Source organism: Harpia harpyja, chromosome 1 (assembly GCF_026419915.1).
Source record: "Harpia harpyja isolate bHarHar1 chromosome 1, bHarHar1 primary haplotype, whole genome shotgun sequence".
Taxonomy (NCBI): Eukaryota; Metazoa; Chordata; class Aves; order Accipitriformes; family Accipitridae; genus Harpia; species Harpia harpyja.
In genome coordinates this window covers 65,079,259-65,097,597 of record NC_068940.1, presented here as the reverse complement: position 1 = coordinate 65,097,597, position 18,339 = coordinate 65,079,259, and the positions used below count along the sequence as shown (strand labels likewise).

The 18,339-nt window shown below is 36.6% G+C and overlaps 1 protein-coding gene across 6 annotated transcripts in view; it reads right to left on the bottom strand.

Moving 5' to 3' along the window:
• The window catches only part of NEK10 (NIMA related kinase 10), a 119,517-nt gene that overhangs the window by 57,619 nt on the left and 43,559 nt on the right, over nucleotides 1–18,339 (bottom strand). For all 6 annotated transcript variants that reach the window (XM_052797737.1, XM_052797701.1, XM_052797729.1 and 3 more), the window contains one exon: nucleotides 17,122–17,197. In XM_052797737.1, coding sequence (XP_052653697.1) covers nucleotides 17,122–17,197 — 76 coding nt within the window. The remainder of the gene's footprint in view (nucleotides 1–17,121; nucleotides 17,198–18,339) is intronic.

Sequence of the window (18,339 nt, the reverse complement as noted above, 5' to 3'; positions counted from 1 at the left end):
GTACAAAGTGCAGAAAACAGATTTTTAAAATACATGGGATGAGGTCGCTCAGATAATTTCTCTTCAGCATAATAGTTTAAGTGATCTTAACAGAACAAAGTCAGAACAGAGGTCAGTCACAGTATGGGGAAGTGAGAGAGACTGACAGGTCACATATTTCTGATAAAATTGATCAAGCAAGATACAGATTCCCGGGTGAAACCTAATTAGCAATTTTCCTTGAATTTTGCTCCTGCTATTATACAACAACAGAGGGGAATACAGGATGTTGAACATGGTGTTAGAACAGAATATCATTTCTGTAATCAGACTGTCTTTATTCCTGGCTGTGACACTAACTCATTAGAGGACTTTGTGGAAATTTCATTTTTATGTATTAAGTGTGTCTGTTAGAGCAAACATTGGTATTGCAACTTATCGTATAGATGGTGAGCTCAGTAAGGCAAAGCCCCTGTCTTAGTAAAGTTCCAAGCATGCTCCTACTCAGAAAAATGAATCTGACTTGAATTTTACAATCTTTCATTCTAGTGATAATTTTAATGTATAGACAGTTGTAAATCATTAAAGTAAGATTAATAAATTTTAATAATATTATTAAAATAAATATTAAAATCCCAAATTGAGATTATTCAGGCCAAATCTATGTAACTATGCAAAAAGTCACATAGCAGTCACAGAAAGAACAAGCTGAATATAAATCAAGAGAGAAACAGAAGCAACCATGACCAGGCCTGCAGAATCTTGTATTCGTGAACAGCAGGAAAGAACCTAGCTTGGTGTCCAGAGCAAACAGCAGTCCATTGGACTGGTGACTAGGAAAAAATGTATGTGTTACTACTACAATTTGGAAAATACGGAAAGAATACAGTGCTGACAGAGTTGTAGTTTTAGCGGGGTTTGACACAAATGCATAATAGCTGGAAGTTAATGAAATAATTTGGTCTGCTTATTCATGCAGAAAGAATTCTTGTTCTAAATGCATACCTAATCCCTTTTCTTTTTTTTTTTTAAATCAAGAGGAGGACTTGCAGCCGAGTACTACTTGATCTTTTCTTCCACAACAAATGTCTTTAGTCAGAAGTCTCTGATATTTAGAGCATTAGGATGACCAATACCTTAAATAAATACTGTCTCATGCTTAAGAAGTACTTTAAATTACTGAAGTAGTATTTATCTAAGGTGACCATGAAGGCTTTCCAGAGAATACAAAATCCTATTCTTATATGATGCTATGCTTTCATGGCTAAGTAATTCTGTAATTTAGATTTTTAAATAGAACTTTCAAATATTATTTATTTACTTTGAAGAGATGCAGTGAAATCTCTCACCATGTTCTACAGGCTTGCCTCACCATCTGCTAGTTAGAAATGTGGGTGGCTACAGTACTTGTTGACTAGCAAAACAGTTCTGCAGTTCTGCATCTTTTGGATCTGCACCGTTGAGGGATGCCAAGCAGAGAAAGTACCCAGTTCTGTTCCTCTACGCAGCTACCCACAAACAGGAGCATGGTGGGAGTACATAAGGTTTGTCTAATTCAGTTGACAACTGTGTATAAACTGTCACTGTCCGGTCAAGACCAGAAAGAATGAGTAGAACCAGACTCTGAATTTTATTCCATAAAACCCCTACAAAATCGGTCTTAGCCACAAACACTGAAAATTAATTTAAGGGTGTAGCATTGGTATGACATTTTTTTTGGTTTATTTGTAAAGGCAGGATTCTTCCTTTAATTTTTAGGTTGGCTGAAATAGGACAGTGGCATTAATTAAATTTTTAGCAAACAGATGTCCACATTATAAAACGCATTCAGTGTCAAAATAAAATACATAAAGGGAGAAACTCTAAGAGCTGATAAAGAATTTCATTTCCATTGCTCCAAGGGTTGATCATACTGCTGCAAAGCAGCAGTACTGATGCTATACTCTATGATATCCACAGGCTTGGATATTAAAAGAGGCAGCAGATCGTTATATAATTGGTCATTTAGTTCTTGCAGCTAACATATTCAAGATAATCACTACAGTTTTCCTCTAGGTTTACAAATCACTGCTCATTTCCAAATTACATATTCAAGCTGGAAAAGCTTACTTCAGCAGCATTATGCTAACTATAGGAGAGTCCTTCACGAAACAAATGTCCATAGCAAAAGCAAGACTAAATTCTTCTAAATGAAAGACACAGAAATATATCCACAGAATAATTCTCCAAATTCTCAGCATCCTTGAACAGACAGTTTTATAACTGTTCCTCAGAAAGTTCACTCTTGCTCAACATATCAGCATTGCTTTTATATTTAATAACAGTCTTCTATGCCAACAGCCTTAAAATTACTGTTGAATTAGATTAAGCCATTGCTTAGTCCAAGGAGTTATCTGGTTTTGCTTCTGAACTACTTTTGCAAAATTAAGCAGCTATTTTAAATACAGGAGATAGCTTTCCATACTACCCCACATTTTTAATTAGGATTTAAAAAAAGAAAATAAAATCTTGTCAATATTTGTGCTACATGTAAAACACCAAACACACTTCACCAAATCATCTCTACGTGGCCTTGGAGATATTTTTGCAATCAAGCTTTCATTTATAATTTTGCTCACTGATGTTATTTTGTCATGGTTTTTGTTTAAGAATACTTTTAACAGAGATTTACAAACAGACTGTGCCAATCTGAATCTGCTACATTAGTACTATCACATACCTATATGAAAGATGACTATCCTCACTGGATTAGCTCATGTTCACATTAGTTATTAGTGGATAGAAATTCGAAAATGAAGGAAGAAGTCCTGAATTTGGAGAGGGAGGCAAGGAGGAGCTGAGGGAATGATGTTTTCAAAACAGCATTAATTTTCTAGAGCTTCTAAAGCTTCTAAGAAATGTTGTTAATACTATCAGGCTGCCTTTACATGGGACACAATCAGTAAAGATTTCCCAAGCTGCACAGAACTTCAATAAGCCACTCGTCAGTTGTCTTGGTACAGTGTTCACTGGTTAATCCAAGTGCTCCTGACAGGTGTAAGAACAAGCTGGTATATGTCATCCTACAGTATGAGGAGTATTTTCAAATGAGACATGATTTCAACTAGACAGTTATGGACTAATTAAAATAAGAGTGATTCTTCAAGACTAACTCCCAGAAGAGGTGATGGCTGGAATGGAAGAGTAAATAAATAAGAAGCAAACACCACTGCAGAAGATTTTAACAATGGCAGAGTTATTGCTTTTAGTCTTTATCATTCCTCCAATTAATTATTTAAAGTTTGACAGAGATTTCTGCAGTTGGTGGTGGCTATACAAACACTCATGCCTAGAAACCATACCTAGTTCAGGAAGCAACCCAAGCTGAAAATGGTTGGGAGGCTAGCAAAGTATCAAATATGCTTATCCCATTCTTCCTTCCCTATGGATATTGACTTATTGCCACTGTTGGAGATAGGACAGTAGGAGAGATGGTAGACAAGTTTGCCATATACTGATAAACCTTTTTTTTTTTGGTTCCAAATACTAAAAGAGTCTCTGCAGCTTCTATTAGCTTCAGATATTCCAATTTCTTTGTTAAGATACCTATAAAATAATACTTTCTTGCAATGGATAGCCTTTTTAGTTGCTGGCAGAACTCATCAAAGCAAAGTAGAGGAAGGGATTTACACAATCTTTGCACCTATAACTGCCACAATTCACCATGAAAATGAGACTGCCATTCTCTGGCCCAGGCTAACCAGGGATTTTTCCAGTAGTGTCTTGAAAACCTTCAGAGGTGGAAGACTACACAACCTCTCTGGGCAGCCTGTTCTACATTTGACTGTTATAATGGTGAAAAAAAATTTGTCTTATATCAAGTTAGAATTTCTCCTGTTTCCATGAATGTCTATTTCTCAGAAAAGGGCCAAGACCACCAATTTCAGTCCAAAGAATGAGAAAATCAAGGGTATGCTTGTGTTTGAGCACCACTAAACTACTGCAGGATAATTTGTGAGGCCAGTGTAAAACACCACAGATCTACTCTATAATCAGTTCTCTGAATCACAGAAAGAGGGGAAAAAAAGACAAGGAAAAAAAAAAAAAAGAAGAAGCTGCTCACTATCAGCACCATCCCAAAGGAGAAAAAAAAGAAAAATAGAAAAGCAGTTGCCTCTTGTCACAATTTTTCTCTGGATAGTTTGCTGTAAGCTACAGATATGCATTCAGTATTATAGCTTCATAATTACCACTAAAAGCAATGGAAGAAGAAACAGGAGCCACAAAACTGACAGTTTGAATAAAGAGCTTCATGAACACTGCTGAAAGCTATTTGCATTTCTCACCTACAAGAAGAATTCAGCACAAGCCTTTTGGGTATATTCTGTTTATCCCTTGAGTGATGAAGCTGGAACAGGATTTTCAATCACTAGTTAAAAATTTTGCCTTCACAGTTTTCTGTTTTGAAATGTATTGCCAAGTAATTCTATAATAATTTATTACATTGTCTTCTAACTTGTATACATTTTTCTCATTACAAGTTATGTTAAATATTTTTGTAAAATATTATATATATAAAATTTCTTCTTCACAAAAGACACCTTTTCAGACATCCTAAAGCTCTGCTGATGCCTATAGAAAAATTCATCATTTCCACCATTTTTTAAAATGTATGTGGGTAGGGAAGAAATTTACTACCTTCAGGTTGCAATTTTACGGTGTAATAAATCCTCTTGCCACCAAGTGGGGAACGTAATTTTTAAACGGGTGAAGTCAGCCAAGAGAGGTAACTTTCATGTGTATAATTGCGCTCTCATCAGTGTAATCTCAACAGTTTCATTTTCTAGTCCAAGCACTGCCTGTCTCTGCCCAGAAAGCTCTGCTACATTCATATAATTTAGTCTATAAGAGGCAAAACCAATCTGAGGTCAGTGACAGGCCATTAATAACTGTAGGATACAGCAGACTATGATAATATCTCCCTCACGTTTTTACTAAAATCTTAAAAAAAAAAAAAAAAAAAAGCCTGGTTTGATGTGGAAGAACAGGTTTCACTGCAAATAGCAGTAAAGTTGGTAGTCTGTCTCAATCTGAAATGCCAATGAGCACTGAGAAATGTGTAAAAACAAGATCCCAGTAATAAACCAGTGTAGCTCTCAGCTACAATGCTGTTGATCAACAATGGAGAGAAATCACTAACTTACTGCCTTCTTTCAGCACATATTCGGTGTCTCTCTGTCTAAAACAGAAGCAGATGTTTTATACCCCACCCTTTTGGGTTTTTTATTTTACAGTTTTGAAAATAAAGATACAAACATCCAGTTAACATTCAACAACTGATTTGTATTTCTTTCAATTTACAAACCTTTAGGCTTTTATGTGTGCTAACATTATACATTATTGCTTAGAGATCCCAAATATATCAAGTTTGAAAAATAATTTATGGCCTCTAGCAGTGTAATAAGACAGTGTTCTAGAACACATGAAAAACTGCCAGCAATTCACTTCTAATTCTCCTATGTCATATATTAATACAAACCAAATCACATTTTTTAAAAAGTTTACTCTATTGTTCTTTACTCCTATTGCTTTGTTAAACAAAACCAAACAAACAAAAATCTTCTTCATACCTAAATCATTAAATATTCAAGGCAGAAGCATGTTCAAAGCACAAGGTCCTCTTCCTAATGCCCAAGTGAAAAGAGTCACTCATACCTACTTTTTTCCCAGCAAAACTTGGAGCACATATGAAACTGTGAAGGCCAAAACAGCCTCACATGTGGTAAGTTGTTTAGGCTCTTTCAAATACACAATTTGAAAAATACTGTAAGCCAAGATGTTGGTTTGCTCCTGCTGCTCCCAGTCACTCTTTACCGCCACTGTCTGCTCTGCTGTGCTAGCACAAGTACCTCTACAGCTGCATTATGCATCACACCAAAAACCTGATGCACCTGAAAAATAATCTAAATTATTTTTCAGCCAGGTCAGTTCTCTAATCTAGTTCATTATCATATGTTTATGCAAATGCTTGCATTGGCCCAGGAGTGGTATGTCTGGTTGGGGGGGGGGTGGTTTCCACTGTTGGTTTTTTTTTCCTTGAATCCTTTCATCAACACAGTTTATATCACTACAAACAACTGGTACTGGCAAAAATTTGGGAGGCTTTTTCTAGGGAAGACAGATACTAAATATAAGTGTCAAGAGGCCAACTTTATAAATATAAAAGCAGCTTCCACTGAAACACAACTTTCAGTTTTACTCTTAGTTCATAACGCTCAACTGAAATTTTTTTTTTACCTTTGCTAAGTAAGAAAAATTTAGTCAATCAAAAAATAACTAAACCAAGAAAATGTATAAAAAGCTTCAGCATATTTCTTCTCAGTTCCTCCTTCTGAGCATAAAGCCTATATAAAAAGCTGCTGAAAAGAGCAGAAGAATTTTATTGTGAGGAATTCTGTGCTCATACTCAGAAGTAGAAGACCAGCAAGGTACATTCAACTACTACGTGTTCTCCCATCTTTGAACTCTGTACTTTTTCTGCAAGAGCATACATCTCTGGCAGTTAGAAGATTCATGTATTTATCTAACAGACTTCTTTTTTTGTGGCAACTTTATATTTTCACTGCTTTTACACATAGGAACCTTTAGCACTAGTGAAAACAACTTCTTTCTGAATCTCATTGCATAAGTGTCTTTTTAAAAAGTATCTTTAAAACTGAAGGATACATTTCACTGATGTTCACCGAGTATGCTGCCAAACAGACATCCATATCTAAATGTTCTCATGTTTGAATACATGGAAAAGAACATGCTCCAAAAATTCCCAGACATGGCAGTTGCGTACTTGCTGGGACACCACTGGGCAATTTCAAAGTCTTTTACTTAAGTATCAATGGCAGCAGGTAGAACAAAAAAGCTGCCAAGAATTCTCATAACGTATAGGGTCATATGTACTTGAAAGCGTGGCAGACATCAACATGACAACTTTGTTCAAATATAGTTATGCCAGAAACAGTGTTGCTAGATGGATAAACAAATCTATGCTTAATTTGACCATGTGGAACAATGAATTAAACTAAAAAAAGCATGACAGTATCTGTCCTATGCTATCTAAACTGAACTACTCTACAAGTATGAACATTCTCACTGATCTTTACATATGTGTGTGTGTACATGTCTATGTGTGTCCATATATATACATGTGTATACATATATACACAGTACTACTCAAAGATACATTTTGGGCCTCTAGAATTTTCCAGCCAGAATGGTATTCTGCAAATATTTCATTTCAGAAATAAAGCAATTTGTGAGTGCTTACAGTGTACAGTACTATTGACTAAGGCTGGCAACAAAAATTGGGAGAACTCTCAACATAATGCAAGGGCCAAAGTTATCAATATTTAAGTAACCTCTACAGGCAGACCACAAATATTGGAGTTTCATGGGCTTTTATGTGCATTTAATGCAAACTGAAGGGTTTCTATAAACTTTTTAAAAGTTAAGGATCTATTTGTAATGCTTTTTCTCCCCATCAGGATACAGTGTGTAGGCACATTGGGAAAATACCACACAATTCAGTTTGAATTTGCCCTTCTTGTCTTTACGCTGTATCTGTTGATCTGGAAAAAAAACTTGCTGGGAGTCAGTGTGTAAAACTATTACATGTTTCTAGGCCTTCACTTTTTAAAAAACTTGTTTCAAGGACAATTTAAAAATCCTTGCAGGCTCTATTAGAAAAGGTGTTGTTTATAGCAAGCTGCTTCTTCCTTCAGTTGTCTTACTATTACTGAAAAATGTCATGAAGTATCACCTTTCACACTGTAATGAAAATACAGTTATCTAATCAAGCTCAAAATGTGCATAGCTGTTGCAACTTTTTTATGCATCTAAATTTTCAAGATTATCATATGCATCTCTGAGTAAATTATAAGGACAAATCAAAGTATCGTTATATGTAGTTTAGTGTTCCACTATTACATACAGAGCCTCTGAGAGGCTTAAAACAGAAAAACACATTAAAATTCTAATTTACACCTATTATTCCTTCAGACACATCATGGAACAAAGTCTAAAACAACAAGAGGAAGCCAGATTCTGAAACTTACAAAATAAAATTTCCCTCCAATGTGATATTTCGTTTATATTATTAAAGGCAAGCATCACTGCATGGTCCACACATCTGATGTTCTTATTCATACAAAAATATCTAGCAGATTGTCAAGCTGACAGTTTTAACAGAAACGCTGTAGATAAATTGTATCTGTAAGTTATGGCAAAGTGCTATCCGTATACATAAAAACTGAAACACTCATATTCTAAACGGTACTTATAACACGCATCTGACAGATACTTCTAATAATTGATTCCTTCCAACCAGAGGTCTTTTCCAGTGAATTATAACTGCAATTTCCTATAAAATGCTTTGAGGAATTAGCCTTAGGTCTGTAACTATACAAACAGCTCGAGAGAATAAAAAACTTTTTTCCTTTTATCTATGGAACAGAAATCTGAACACTTAAAAAATGGTACAGGATTTTGCTTATTGAGCTATATGCCTTTCAGAATGAACTTAATTCAGTGCCTTTGTCCAACTAAGCCAGCTTATCAAGAAATTGCATGAATATTTAAAATTGAAAGGGAGACATGGAAAAATAAGTATCTGCAGGAAGATGACCACAAGCAGTACCAAATCCAATTCTACAACAACTCTAAACCAAAGCTATATCTTTAATAACTGATTTCATGTAAGGTGTTAATTTCACCTAAATTTAAACTCCTATAAATCAGATTTATGCTAAGCTAGTGCTCCAGATCCCTCTGTAGCAAATGGAGAGAGAAAGGCACATCAAGTGGTTGATTCATCTCATCCTAAAATAGCTGTTTAAGACAGATGGGATGAAATTCATTATTGAAGTGTCTATTTTTTTCTGTTACTTTCAGTAACCATCTACCTTCTTGAATTGAATAAGATGCCTAGTTTTTTAATGACTACATATAAGCAAGATGAATCCCAGCCACACAGAGACTAGTTTCTGACAGTAATGTTTCTCACAGTAAGGTATGAATCAGATGACTTTGCAAGTATTTGGATTTGCTGGAACCTAATATACAAGATAATTAACTAACTACTTTTCTGTCTAGCAATCACATTCAGTATGGATTAAATGTCAAAAAAAAAAAAAGCAGACAGGTGAAGATTTTACCCAAATAAGATGGTAACTTCATTGCCTTCTTTTATATAGGATTTAAAATTCCCAAATCTAAATAAAGTCTGTTGATCCCGATGGCTGCAAAAACCCTCACGGAAGTCAGTAGATGAAATATGAGCACATGGTCATAACATAATAATCTAGGCATAACTTATTATATATTTGAATATTAAACAAAGAATTTATTGCTTGATGGCTTACTTACAAACACCAGCTAGAAAAGTAAGGCTACATAGGAAACTGTGCAAAGACTAAAGAGAAGGAAGGAAGATGTTTGAGATATCACCTCATTCTATTCAGCTCACTCCCTAACCACAGTAATGGGCACCCTTAAGAAATTGGCCAGAAGCAAAATAGGACAAGTGACCTAAACTGAACTGTCACATGACCCTGTGATGAAAAAAAACATTTAATTCCACTATTTTCTTCTCTAAATTCTCTCTAAAATTCCTTTCAGGAATAAACTAAAGCCTTTATCAACTCTTCTTGAGGTAGGAAGTAGAAAGATAATACTGTACATGTTAAATTGTAAATAGCAATCAACAAAACCTACCACAAATTACATTTACAACACACTCCTGCATCTCCCAATTTAATAACTGGGCACTTTGATGTCTATAAAAATAAAAGACTACTTGTCTGCAGTTGGGATCCTATAGCTAACTCACTGCTACATCCCTGGATAACACTGTACTACCTCTTTAGTCATAAAATCATTGACCCTTGCTTGTGCAGCTCAAGTAGTGGAGGGCCCAGACATTGAGCAGTAACCCAGGAAAAGAGCTTTCTTCAGCAGAATAGATAGCAAATGCAGATATATACGTCTGTCTGAAATCATGGGGTATTTAAATTCAACCGCCTTATGACATTCCTGTAAGCAATGACCAGCCGTAACCAAGAAGTTTGAGGACTCTAAGTATGGAAAACATCAGCTGCCAATGTGAGTAACATAATAAAAGGCAGTTTAACTCCAAATTATTAAGCCCACAAAAGCTAATCAAGTATCAGCAAATAATTTATTTTTACCTCTCCCCTCTTTCACTCAAAACAGAATCTTTCATAACATCTATTTTAAATAAGACCCTGATAAGATTAGGGATGCAACTCAAGCAGAAAATATGGTCACTTATGGTAAGAGAGGAAACAAAAGGAAAGACTATAGGCTGCTCTGCTTGCAGATGACTCAAACATTAACCTCTTGTTCATTTAGAAGGCATCAATACCTCTTTATTGCTTTTCTTAACCAGATGTCTATCCTATTTCTGATTCTAATTATTTTCTTTATTTCAATTATTCTAGAAGAGTATTATAAACATTCAGCCTCCTACTTGTTAGTCAATTCTTGACGTGGCTGTTCTTTCAGTCAGATGCCTAGCATACCTCATGCTGCCTCCAGTAATTCTTAAGCCGTAGCTGGCCTGCCATTCCTTGAAATAGACAGTGAATCTACTACTGCACAAAACAGGAGAGGGTAAAAAGGGGAGAGCAGATGCTTAAGAATCCAATATTAACATTTCTCTAATGAGACATGGCCACTTATCACTCTGGTGCTTATTCTAATAATGTCTCCATAAAGTCCAAGAACTCTATTCTGTTACAGTGGCATGTGCTTTCTCTCACTCTAACATTAAAGTTATTGTAACAACAAAAATCACCATTCTGTGCAAAACTCAGCTGTGAAAAAAACCCAAGAAATAGTATAAAAGAGATGGAACAAACCAAGGAAAGAGTAAGGCAGTATGAACAATCCTTGACAGAGCTTTGAAATCTAGCTACTATGAAAAAGCAAGCAACTGAACAAAAGCCACACCAGAAACTAAAGCCCAAGACCCAAGTGAAAACAGGAAGTAGCTTTAACTGACCACCAAAGACATGGTAAAACAGCAAACACACTATTAAGGAAAGATCAAAGACAGCAAGATGACATATAATGGCACTAGAAATTGAAACAGCACACCATATACCAAGCAGCAAAGTAAAGCAGAACAAGAAATAGTAAAGATTTAGAAATGGTAAGGATCTGCCAAGATACCAATACAGCTGACATCTAAGTGAGAAGAGAATGGGAAAAAACAGAAAAAAACCCACCAAAAGTATTCTAAGTCCTGTAGTTCAGATGTCATAGTAACATCGTTCATCTAAATGTAGCTCATTTGACATTACTTGAAAGAAAAATTAAAAAAGAATAATTCTAGCAAGCAAATACCATTAACATTGCACTAAAAGACATTTACAAGCTCATAAATTAGTTTGATGAAATCATTAATCTTATTCTAATAAAAAGTGTTCATTCATTATTATTATCTCTTCCAAAGGGATTATAACATAATAATTAATATACATTAAAATAATTGTTATACAAGTTCTACAGAAAGAAATATTTCCAAGAAGTACATTACTGGTTTATAACCTGTTATGTTCGTAGAACAGTACTTTTTTTTTTTTTTTTTTAAGATAGCACTTTAAATTCATCATGGAGTCTATAAAATTATTACAAACACTACTTGGGGTTTTTTTTTTTCAAGCATTAAAGTAACTCTTTAGAAGCTAGATCAGCACTACTCACTTGTTAGAAAACAAGTAAAGAAACTAACCTGTATGTTTTCACACTCCCTTTCATCAAGAAAACCTGTGCTATGACTTTAAGCTACTGCTAAGCCTTTGTGAGTAAAAGAACTCTTCTCTTCTTTGGATAGAAAAAAAATCTGTATGAACTAGTCCATGTCATTTCCAAAGTGGCCTGCTTTCTTTTAGTCCAAGATTTTTTTGCGTTCTCTCCTGTCTAGTATTAAGTTATGTCTTATGGTGGGGGGTGATCATGTAGCATCAAAAAGCAGGCTAAAAATTAAGTATGTATGAAAGTACAACACACTCCCTCATCTTAAATTGTCCTTCCCAACACAAAAATGCTTTAAATAAGTGAAAATATTATCATGTCACCAGAATAAGCAATGAAAAAACCAGCTATTACAGATCTCTGCATGAAATCATATCACAATATTGATTTACGCAGTGCTCTCACAAGATATGGTTTTAAATAGAAGCAGTGACCAGTACTAGAAAAGAAATTTGGGTAACATAACACAGTATGCAGACTGACTGTGTAGTCCATAAGCAGAAACTAAGATCCAGGAATATTTTCTCCTCCACAGCACAGAAGATGGACACAAGTAAAATAGTACCTCTAATTACCACAAAAATGAGAGTTTCCTCAAAACACCACAAAGAGGAAACACCTCAACTTTAGCACAAAAAGCCAAATCTTACATAACATTGTTCTGTGTATCAGTTTTCCAACATTTTAGAACAATTATGTTTCAGAAAGTTCAAGTTAGTTCACCAACTAACGTGGAACATTCTCACCTACTTTTTAATGATACATGACAGGTCTGCTCTTCTTCACAGTTTCCCAACAGCTTTTCAAGATCAGTCAAGTTCTCAAGGAATTGTGATGGGATTCTCTATTCCATCCCAATCTCAAAATTTACTTCAATTCCCAGAGTTTTTCTAAAATTTCTGTATACATGTAAAATTACAAAAGCAGTTATCAGAACCATGACTCAGCTAACTTTTACTTATCTCTCTTGATCTGTTGTCGATACATCCCCTTCATAAGTTACAATCCTTCTTGTGAAACAAAGAAATGGCAGATATACATAAAAGGAAACATCATTCTCTATAACCATGTACAATTTGCTGTGTCTCTTCTGGGAAGGCCTTTGAGACAGCAGGATAATAAAGACTCTGTCACCACTAACTTGGAGTGGATTGTTTCTGGTGACTTATGAGCTGGCAAAAGACTTCAGAATTCATTACCAATTCCCTAAAGCAGTCTTTTCCTCAATTTTTAATGTATTAAGTGTAAACACATCCATTTAATACATTTGGTGTTCAAACATAAACATTGCTGGATATTTTAATTCAAAGACATAACCAATTAAAACGAATTTAATTAGTATGATAGCAGAATAAAACCTAGTATGATGTAGAATTAAAAACCATCACAATTACAAAGCACAATTATATAAGCCCCTCTCTAAACATAAAACAGTGTCTGCTGTTATTTTATGATGACAGAGTTTTTTAAAAATTGCATTAGCAAATTGATTCAGCCAGCCCCAAATTCAAACATGTTTGGTACATATAGTAATACATTTTTATCTGAACCACTCTGCAAAATACTTCATAGCCAAATTTAAACAATAAGCATCAGATGCTACATTTGACATTTATTATTTTGTTTCTGTACTATATTGTCTGCTCCAAGAAGGGTGGGTTGCATATCAAACTACCAAGAGCTATTACCCTGTCAATTCAGAAGTAATTCCTACCACTCTAAAATGACAATGCTGTCTCAGTTCTTTCTCTTCCTCCTTTCCTTTTTTTTGTGCAGGAACTAATATTGCTGCTCTTGGTAGATATGCATTCCCAATATTTTTATTATTTTACAGCCCTTCACATCTACTTAAATCATGCAAAAAAAACCCCAAACCCACAAAAATTATCTAGTCCAAGCACTGATTAAGTCTATAGGCTCTGACTTCTGCTTCATTACTTGTGTTAAAATACTCTATCAGTTCACCTCATTCCTTGTGAACAGGTTTCCATATCAAAAAGCCCACTGTCACACACAGTACTAGCCAAGTACCTTGAAGGTGGCATCCAGTGCATTCAGCTGTTTGCAAGGCCTTTTTAACATTCTTAAATTATGACGACATTGGAAAGACTTTAATGCTTTAGCCTGTCATTTTAAATATTACTCAAGCATACATTTTAAATACAAAGACATCAGTACTGTATCCTTGTTCTCTTTTCTGACTGCAGACAGGCAAGGATCACTGCTTCCATGATTTTGCCTGTGGAGTTGAACTGACAAGTAATGTCCCAAAAGACCACTTACTGAAAGACTGCAACATATAAGTGACATTTTATCCTCATGCCTACATCCAAATAACTGGACAAAGAGGTGGAAAAAGAACTGCCAAAGTCCTAGCTCTGATGTGAACTTCCATGTACAAAGACAGAGTATGAGAATAATAATAAACATGGTCTAAGCAAACATTAAAAAAAAAAAATAAAGAGTATTTAAATCTACAGAACACTACTCTCAAATAAAAATTTCCTATAAAACATGAAAAGACTCAAAGACAAGAGCAAAAGAATCTAACAGGAAAAAAAAAGAACTGAATGCAGATAGGATAAGAAAATTACAACTCAGTGACCCTGAGGGCCAACATACAATGTTCTGTCAGGTTTTTCTCCTTATTGGCAGGTATTTTGTAAACTAAAATTTCTGATGAAAACAGAAAACAATATTATAGATCGCATTCTGTGCAACATTCTTGGTTTGTTTATGTTTCATTCATTGTAGTTTTCTTTTTCTATTCCCTATGCCAAATAAACTTCACTTTATTTCATAGAATCATAGAATCATTTAGGTTGGAAAAGACCTTTAAAATCATCGAGTCCAACCGTCAACCATGCCCTGAAGTGCCTTGTCTACGCACTTTTTGAATACCTCCAGGGATGGCGACTCAACCACTTCCCTGGGCAGCCTGTTCCAATGCCTGACAACCCTCTCAGTAAAGAAATTTTTCCTAATATCCAATCTAAACCTCCCTTGCCGCAACTTGAGGCCATTTCCTCTCGTCCTATCTCCAGCCACCTGGCAGAACCCACCTCACTACAACCCCCTTTCAGGTAGTTGTAGAGAGTGATAAGGTCTCCCCTCAGCCTCCTCTTCTCCAGACTAAACAGCCCCAGCTCCCTCAACCGGTCCTCGTAAGACTTGTGCTCAAGGCCCCTCACCAACTTGGTTGCCCTTCTCTGGACACGTTCCAGCACCTCAATGTCTTTCCTGTAGTGAGGGGCCCAAAACTGAACACAGTACTCGAGGTGCGGCCTCACCAGTGCCGAATACAGGGGAACAATCACCTCCCTGCTCCTGCTGGCCACACTATTTCTGATGCAGGCCAGGATGCCATTGGCCTTCTTGGCCACCTGGGCACACTGCTGGCTCATATTCAGCCGGCTGTCAACCAGCACGCCCAGGTCTTTTTCCACCAGGCAGCTTTCCAGCTGCTCTTCCCCAAGCCTGTAGCGCTGCATGGGGTTGCCGTGACCGAAGTGCAGGACCCGGCACTTGGCCTTGTTGAACTTCATACAATTGGCCTCAGCCCATCGATCCAGCCTGTCCAGATCCCTCTGTAAAGCCTTCCTACCCTCGAGCAGATCAACCCTGCCTCCCAACTTGGTGTCATCTGCAAACTGACTGAGGGTGCACGCGATCCCCTGGTCCACATCATTGATAAAGATCCCTGAGGCAATACCACTTGTGACCTGCTGCCAACTGGATTTAACCACATTCACCACAACCCTCTGGGCTCGTCCATGCAGCCAGTTTTTTACCCAGCGAAGAGTACACTTGTCTAAGCCATGAGCCGCCAGCTTCTCAAGGAGTATGCCATGAGAGACTGTCAAAGACCTTACTGAAGTCCAGGGAGACAACATCCACAGCCTTTCCCTCATCCATGAGGCGGATCACCTGGTCATTTACAGGAGCTAGAATTGGCAATTTATAGTAGTGGAAGCAAGAGCACCAGAAGTCCCTAAAAGAAAACCAACTTCTGACCTTAGAAAGCTGGACAATGAATAGAAGCAACAGAGTGACTCTGAAGAGAGGGAACAGCAGCTGTACATACAAAGGTGTTGCAAAGAAGCTGGAACAAGCCCATGCAGCAATAAGGAATATTTAGATCTGCAACACTTCAGCTGAACATACTGTAAACATATTTCCTTAATAAAGCAGTAGTTAGGGTAGGCAAAGCTTAACCAATAATTTTGCAAATGGAGAGATCCAGAACTGTGGCACAGATTAGCAATTCCTTAATTGATTTCTGATGTTAGCTTTTCAATCAATAGAAACTCTCAGCTTAAATGGGAGGCCCAGAACCCATCAACTGCTATTAGATGAATACTGAGCTTGTGCTTTCTACAATTTAGATTTTTACCCAGAGTACATTTGCTCCCTTATGTTCGCAATACAGTAACCTCAACTAACAGGCATGTTTGTTATTTATACATCATGCAACACAAAAATCAATACTCTGTCCTGCCCAAAATTACTTTTGTTTGAGAGAATCTGACATGCATATACTCTCAATTACGTACACTGTTTACATATTGTGGGGAACCTTTTGGATAGGAAATGCGTTCTATTCCACGCTCTTGAGAAAAAAAAACCACACAAGTCAGCAGTAATCTAGGAGCTTAGGTAGCTATATTGGCACCGCAATTTAACGCAATATGGTTCTTCACTTTGGCTTGCTTACAAATGGGATGCCAAAGGAAACTGCAGCTCATTCAACAGTCTGAATAATGTACTGTCTAAGGCAAAATTTTAGAGCAGTCATTTATGCGTTTACTAAGCTTAAATTGCAAACGTGTGTCATGCTTTTCCACCATTGAAAATGTCAAACTTCAGCAAATATTTTTTCAGTTCAATTATGAAAACCAAATGCCTACTGGTCCAAAACAAATCCACTAGGACCAATTTCAAATATTTTTCAGAAGGTAAGTTGTGCATATGTACAACGTAACTGAACGTTGAAGCCACAATTACATTAAAAGCCATTAAAATTAATTTACATTGTTTACATAGATCTTTTTATAACTTGAAAACACATTTCTTTATCTATAAGGATATAGATAGATGAGTAAGTTACTACACAACCATGGTTACGTCATTTTTGCACCAACTTAACCCATTGTAAACGCCATGTGCAAGAACACGCAACAGCAAAATAGGCAGGCAACCAACTACTGCAGAGTAGCTGTGTGTGGGTAACTTGCACCTTGTTCCTTACTCCATTGTAATTTGCCTGTCTGCTCAAAAAAAGTAACCATGAAGATGGAAGTCACTGTACCGAATATTGTATGAAGGAGTACTTACCATGAGTACAGAATGGTTCCCACTACTGATGCAAGTTTGCTGTTTTCTTGCTTTTGCTTTGCAAGCCCAAAGTCAGCTACAATAAAAACAGATTCACATGTCAATAACCACCCTCTCTGCATGACAATCCATGCTGGTTCAGAACAGCTGAAAAGTTGGGGGAGGGTTGAAAGGAGGTTTGGGAGTTTTTTTATCTTTTACATTTCGCAGTACTGGACAATACTATCTTCCTATCTCCATGTCCTGGTTTCAGCTGAGAGAGTTAATTGTCTTCCTAGTAGCTGGTACAGTGCTACGTTTTGAGTTCAGCATGAGAAGAATGTTGATAACACTGATGTTTTCAGTTGTTGCTCAGTAGTGTTTAGTCTCAAGTCAAGGATTTTTCAGCTTCTCATCCCCAGCCAGCGAGAAAGCTGGAGGGGCACAAGAAGTTGGCACAGGACACAGCCAGGGCACCTGACCCAAAGTGGCCAATGGGGTATTCCATACCATGTGACGTCACATCTAGTATATAAACTGGGGGGAGTGGGGGCGGGGGGATCACCGCTCAGGGACTAACTGGGCATCGATCAGCAGGTGGTGAGCAGTTGCACTGTGCATCATTTGTACATTCTAATCCTTTTATTATTACTGTTGTCATTTTATTAGTGTTATCATTATCATTATTAGTTTCCTCTTTCCTGTTCTATTAAACCATTCTTATCTCAACCCATGAGTTTTACTTCTTTTCCCGATTTTCTCCCCCATCCCACTGCAGGGGGCGGGGAGTGAGCGAGCGGCTGCATGGTGCTTAGTTGCTGGCTGGGGTTAAACCACAACACTCCACATTAATCAACAACTTACGTTTGAATCAGGCCTACCAGCTTAAAAAATATTATAAACACACCTCTGATGCTTTCAATCCAAACTACGTGACCAGTTTCAGGTTTCTATTAATATATTCTAATAAACTGTATGACAATGCCAATTATCTAATAAGCAGTGATCTAATGCCCAAATTAATGGAAAAAATCATGTAATGAAGTTAGTAATTATTTCACTTTCTTTCAAATTATGATAGCTGGCAAGAGTGGACTTTCTCAAAAATTTAATTTCAAACGAGTACAGGGGGTTGTAATATCTGAATAGTTCATGTTCAAAGATTGCTTTTGGTAAGAAATAATGGTGAATCTTAGCCTTACCTTGTGACAAAAGCTGTAGATTTAGATGATCATGCAA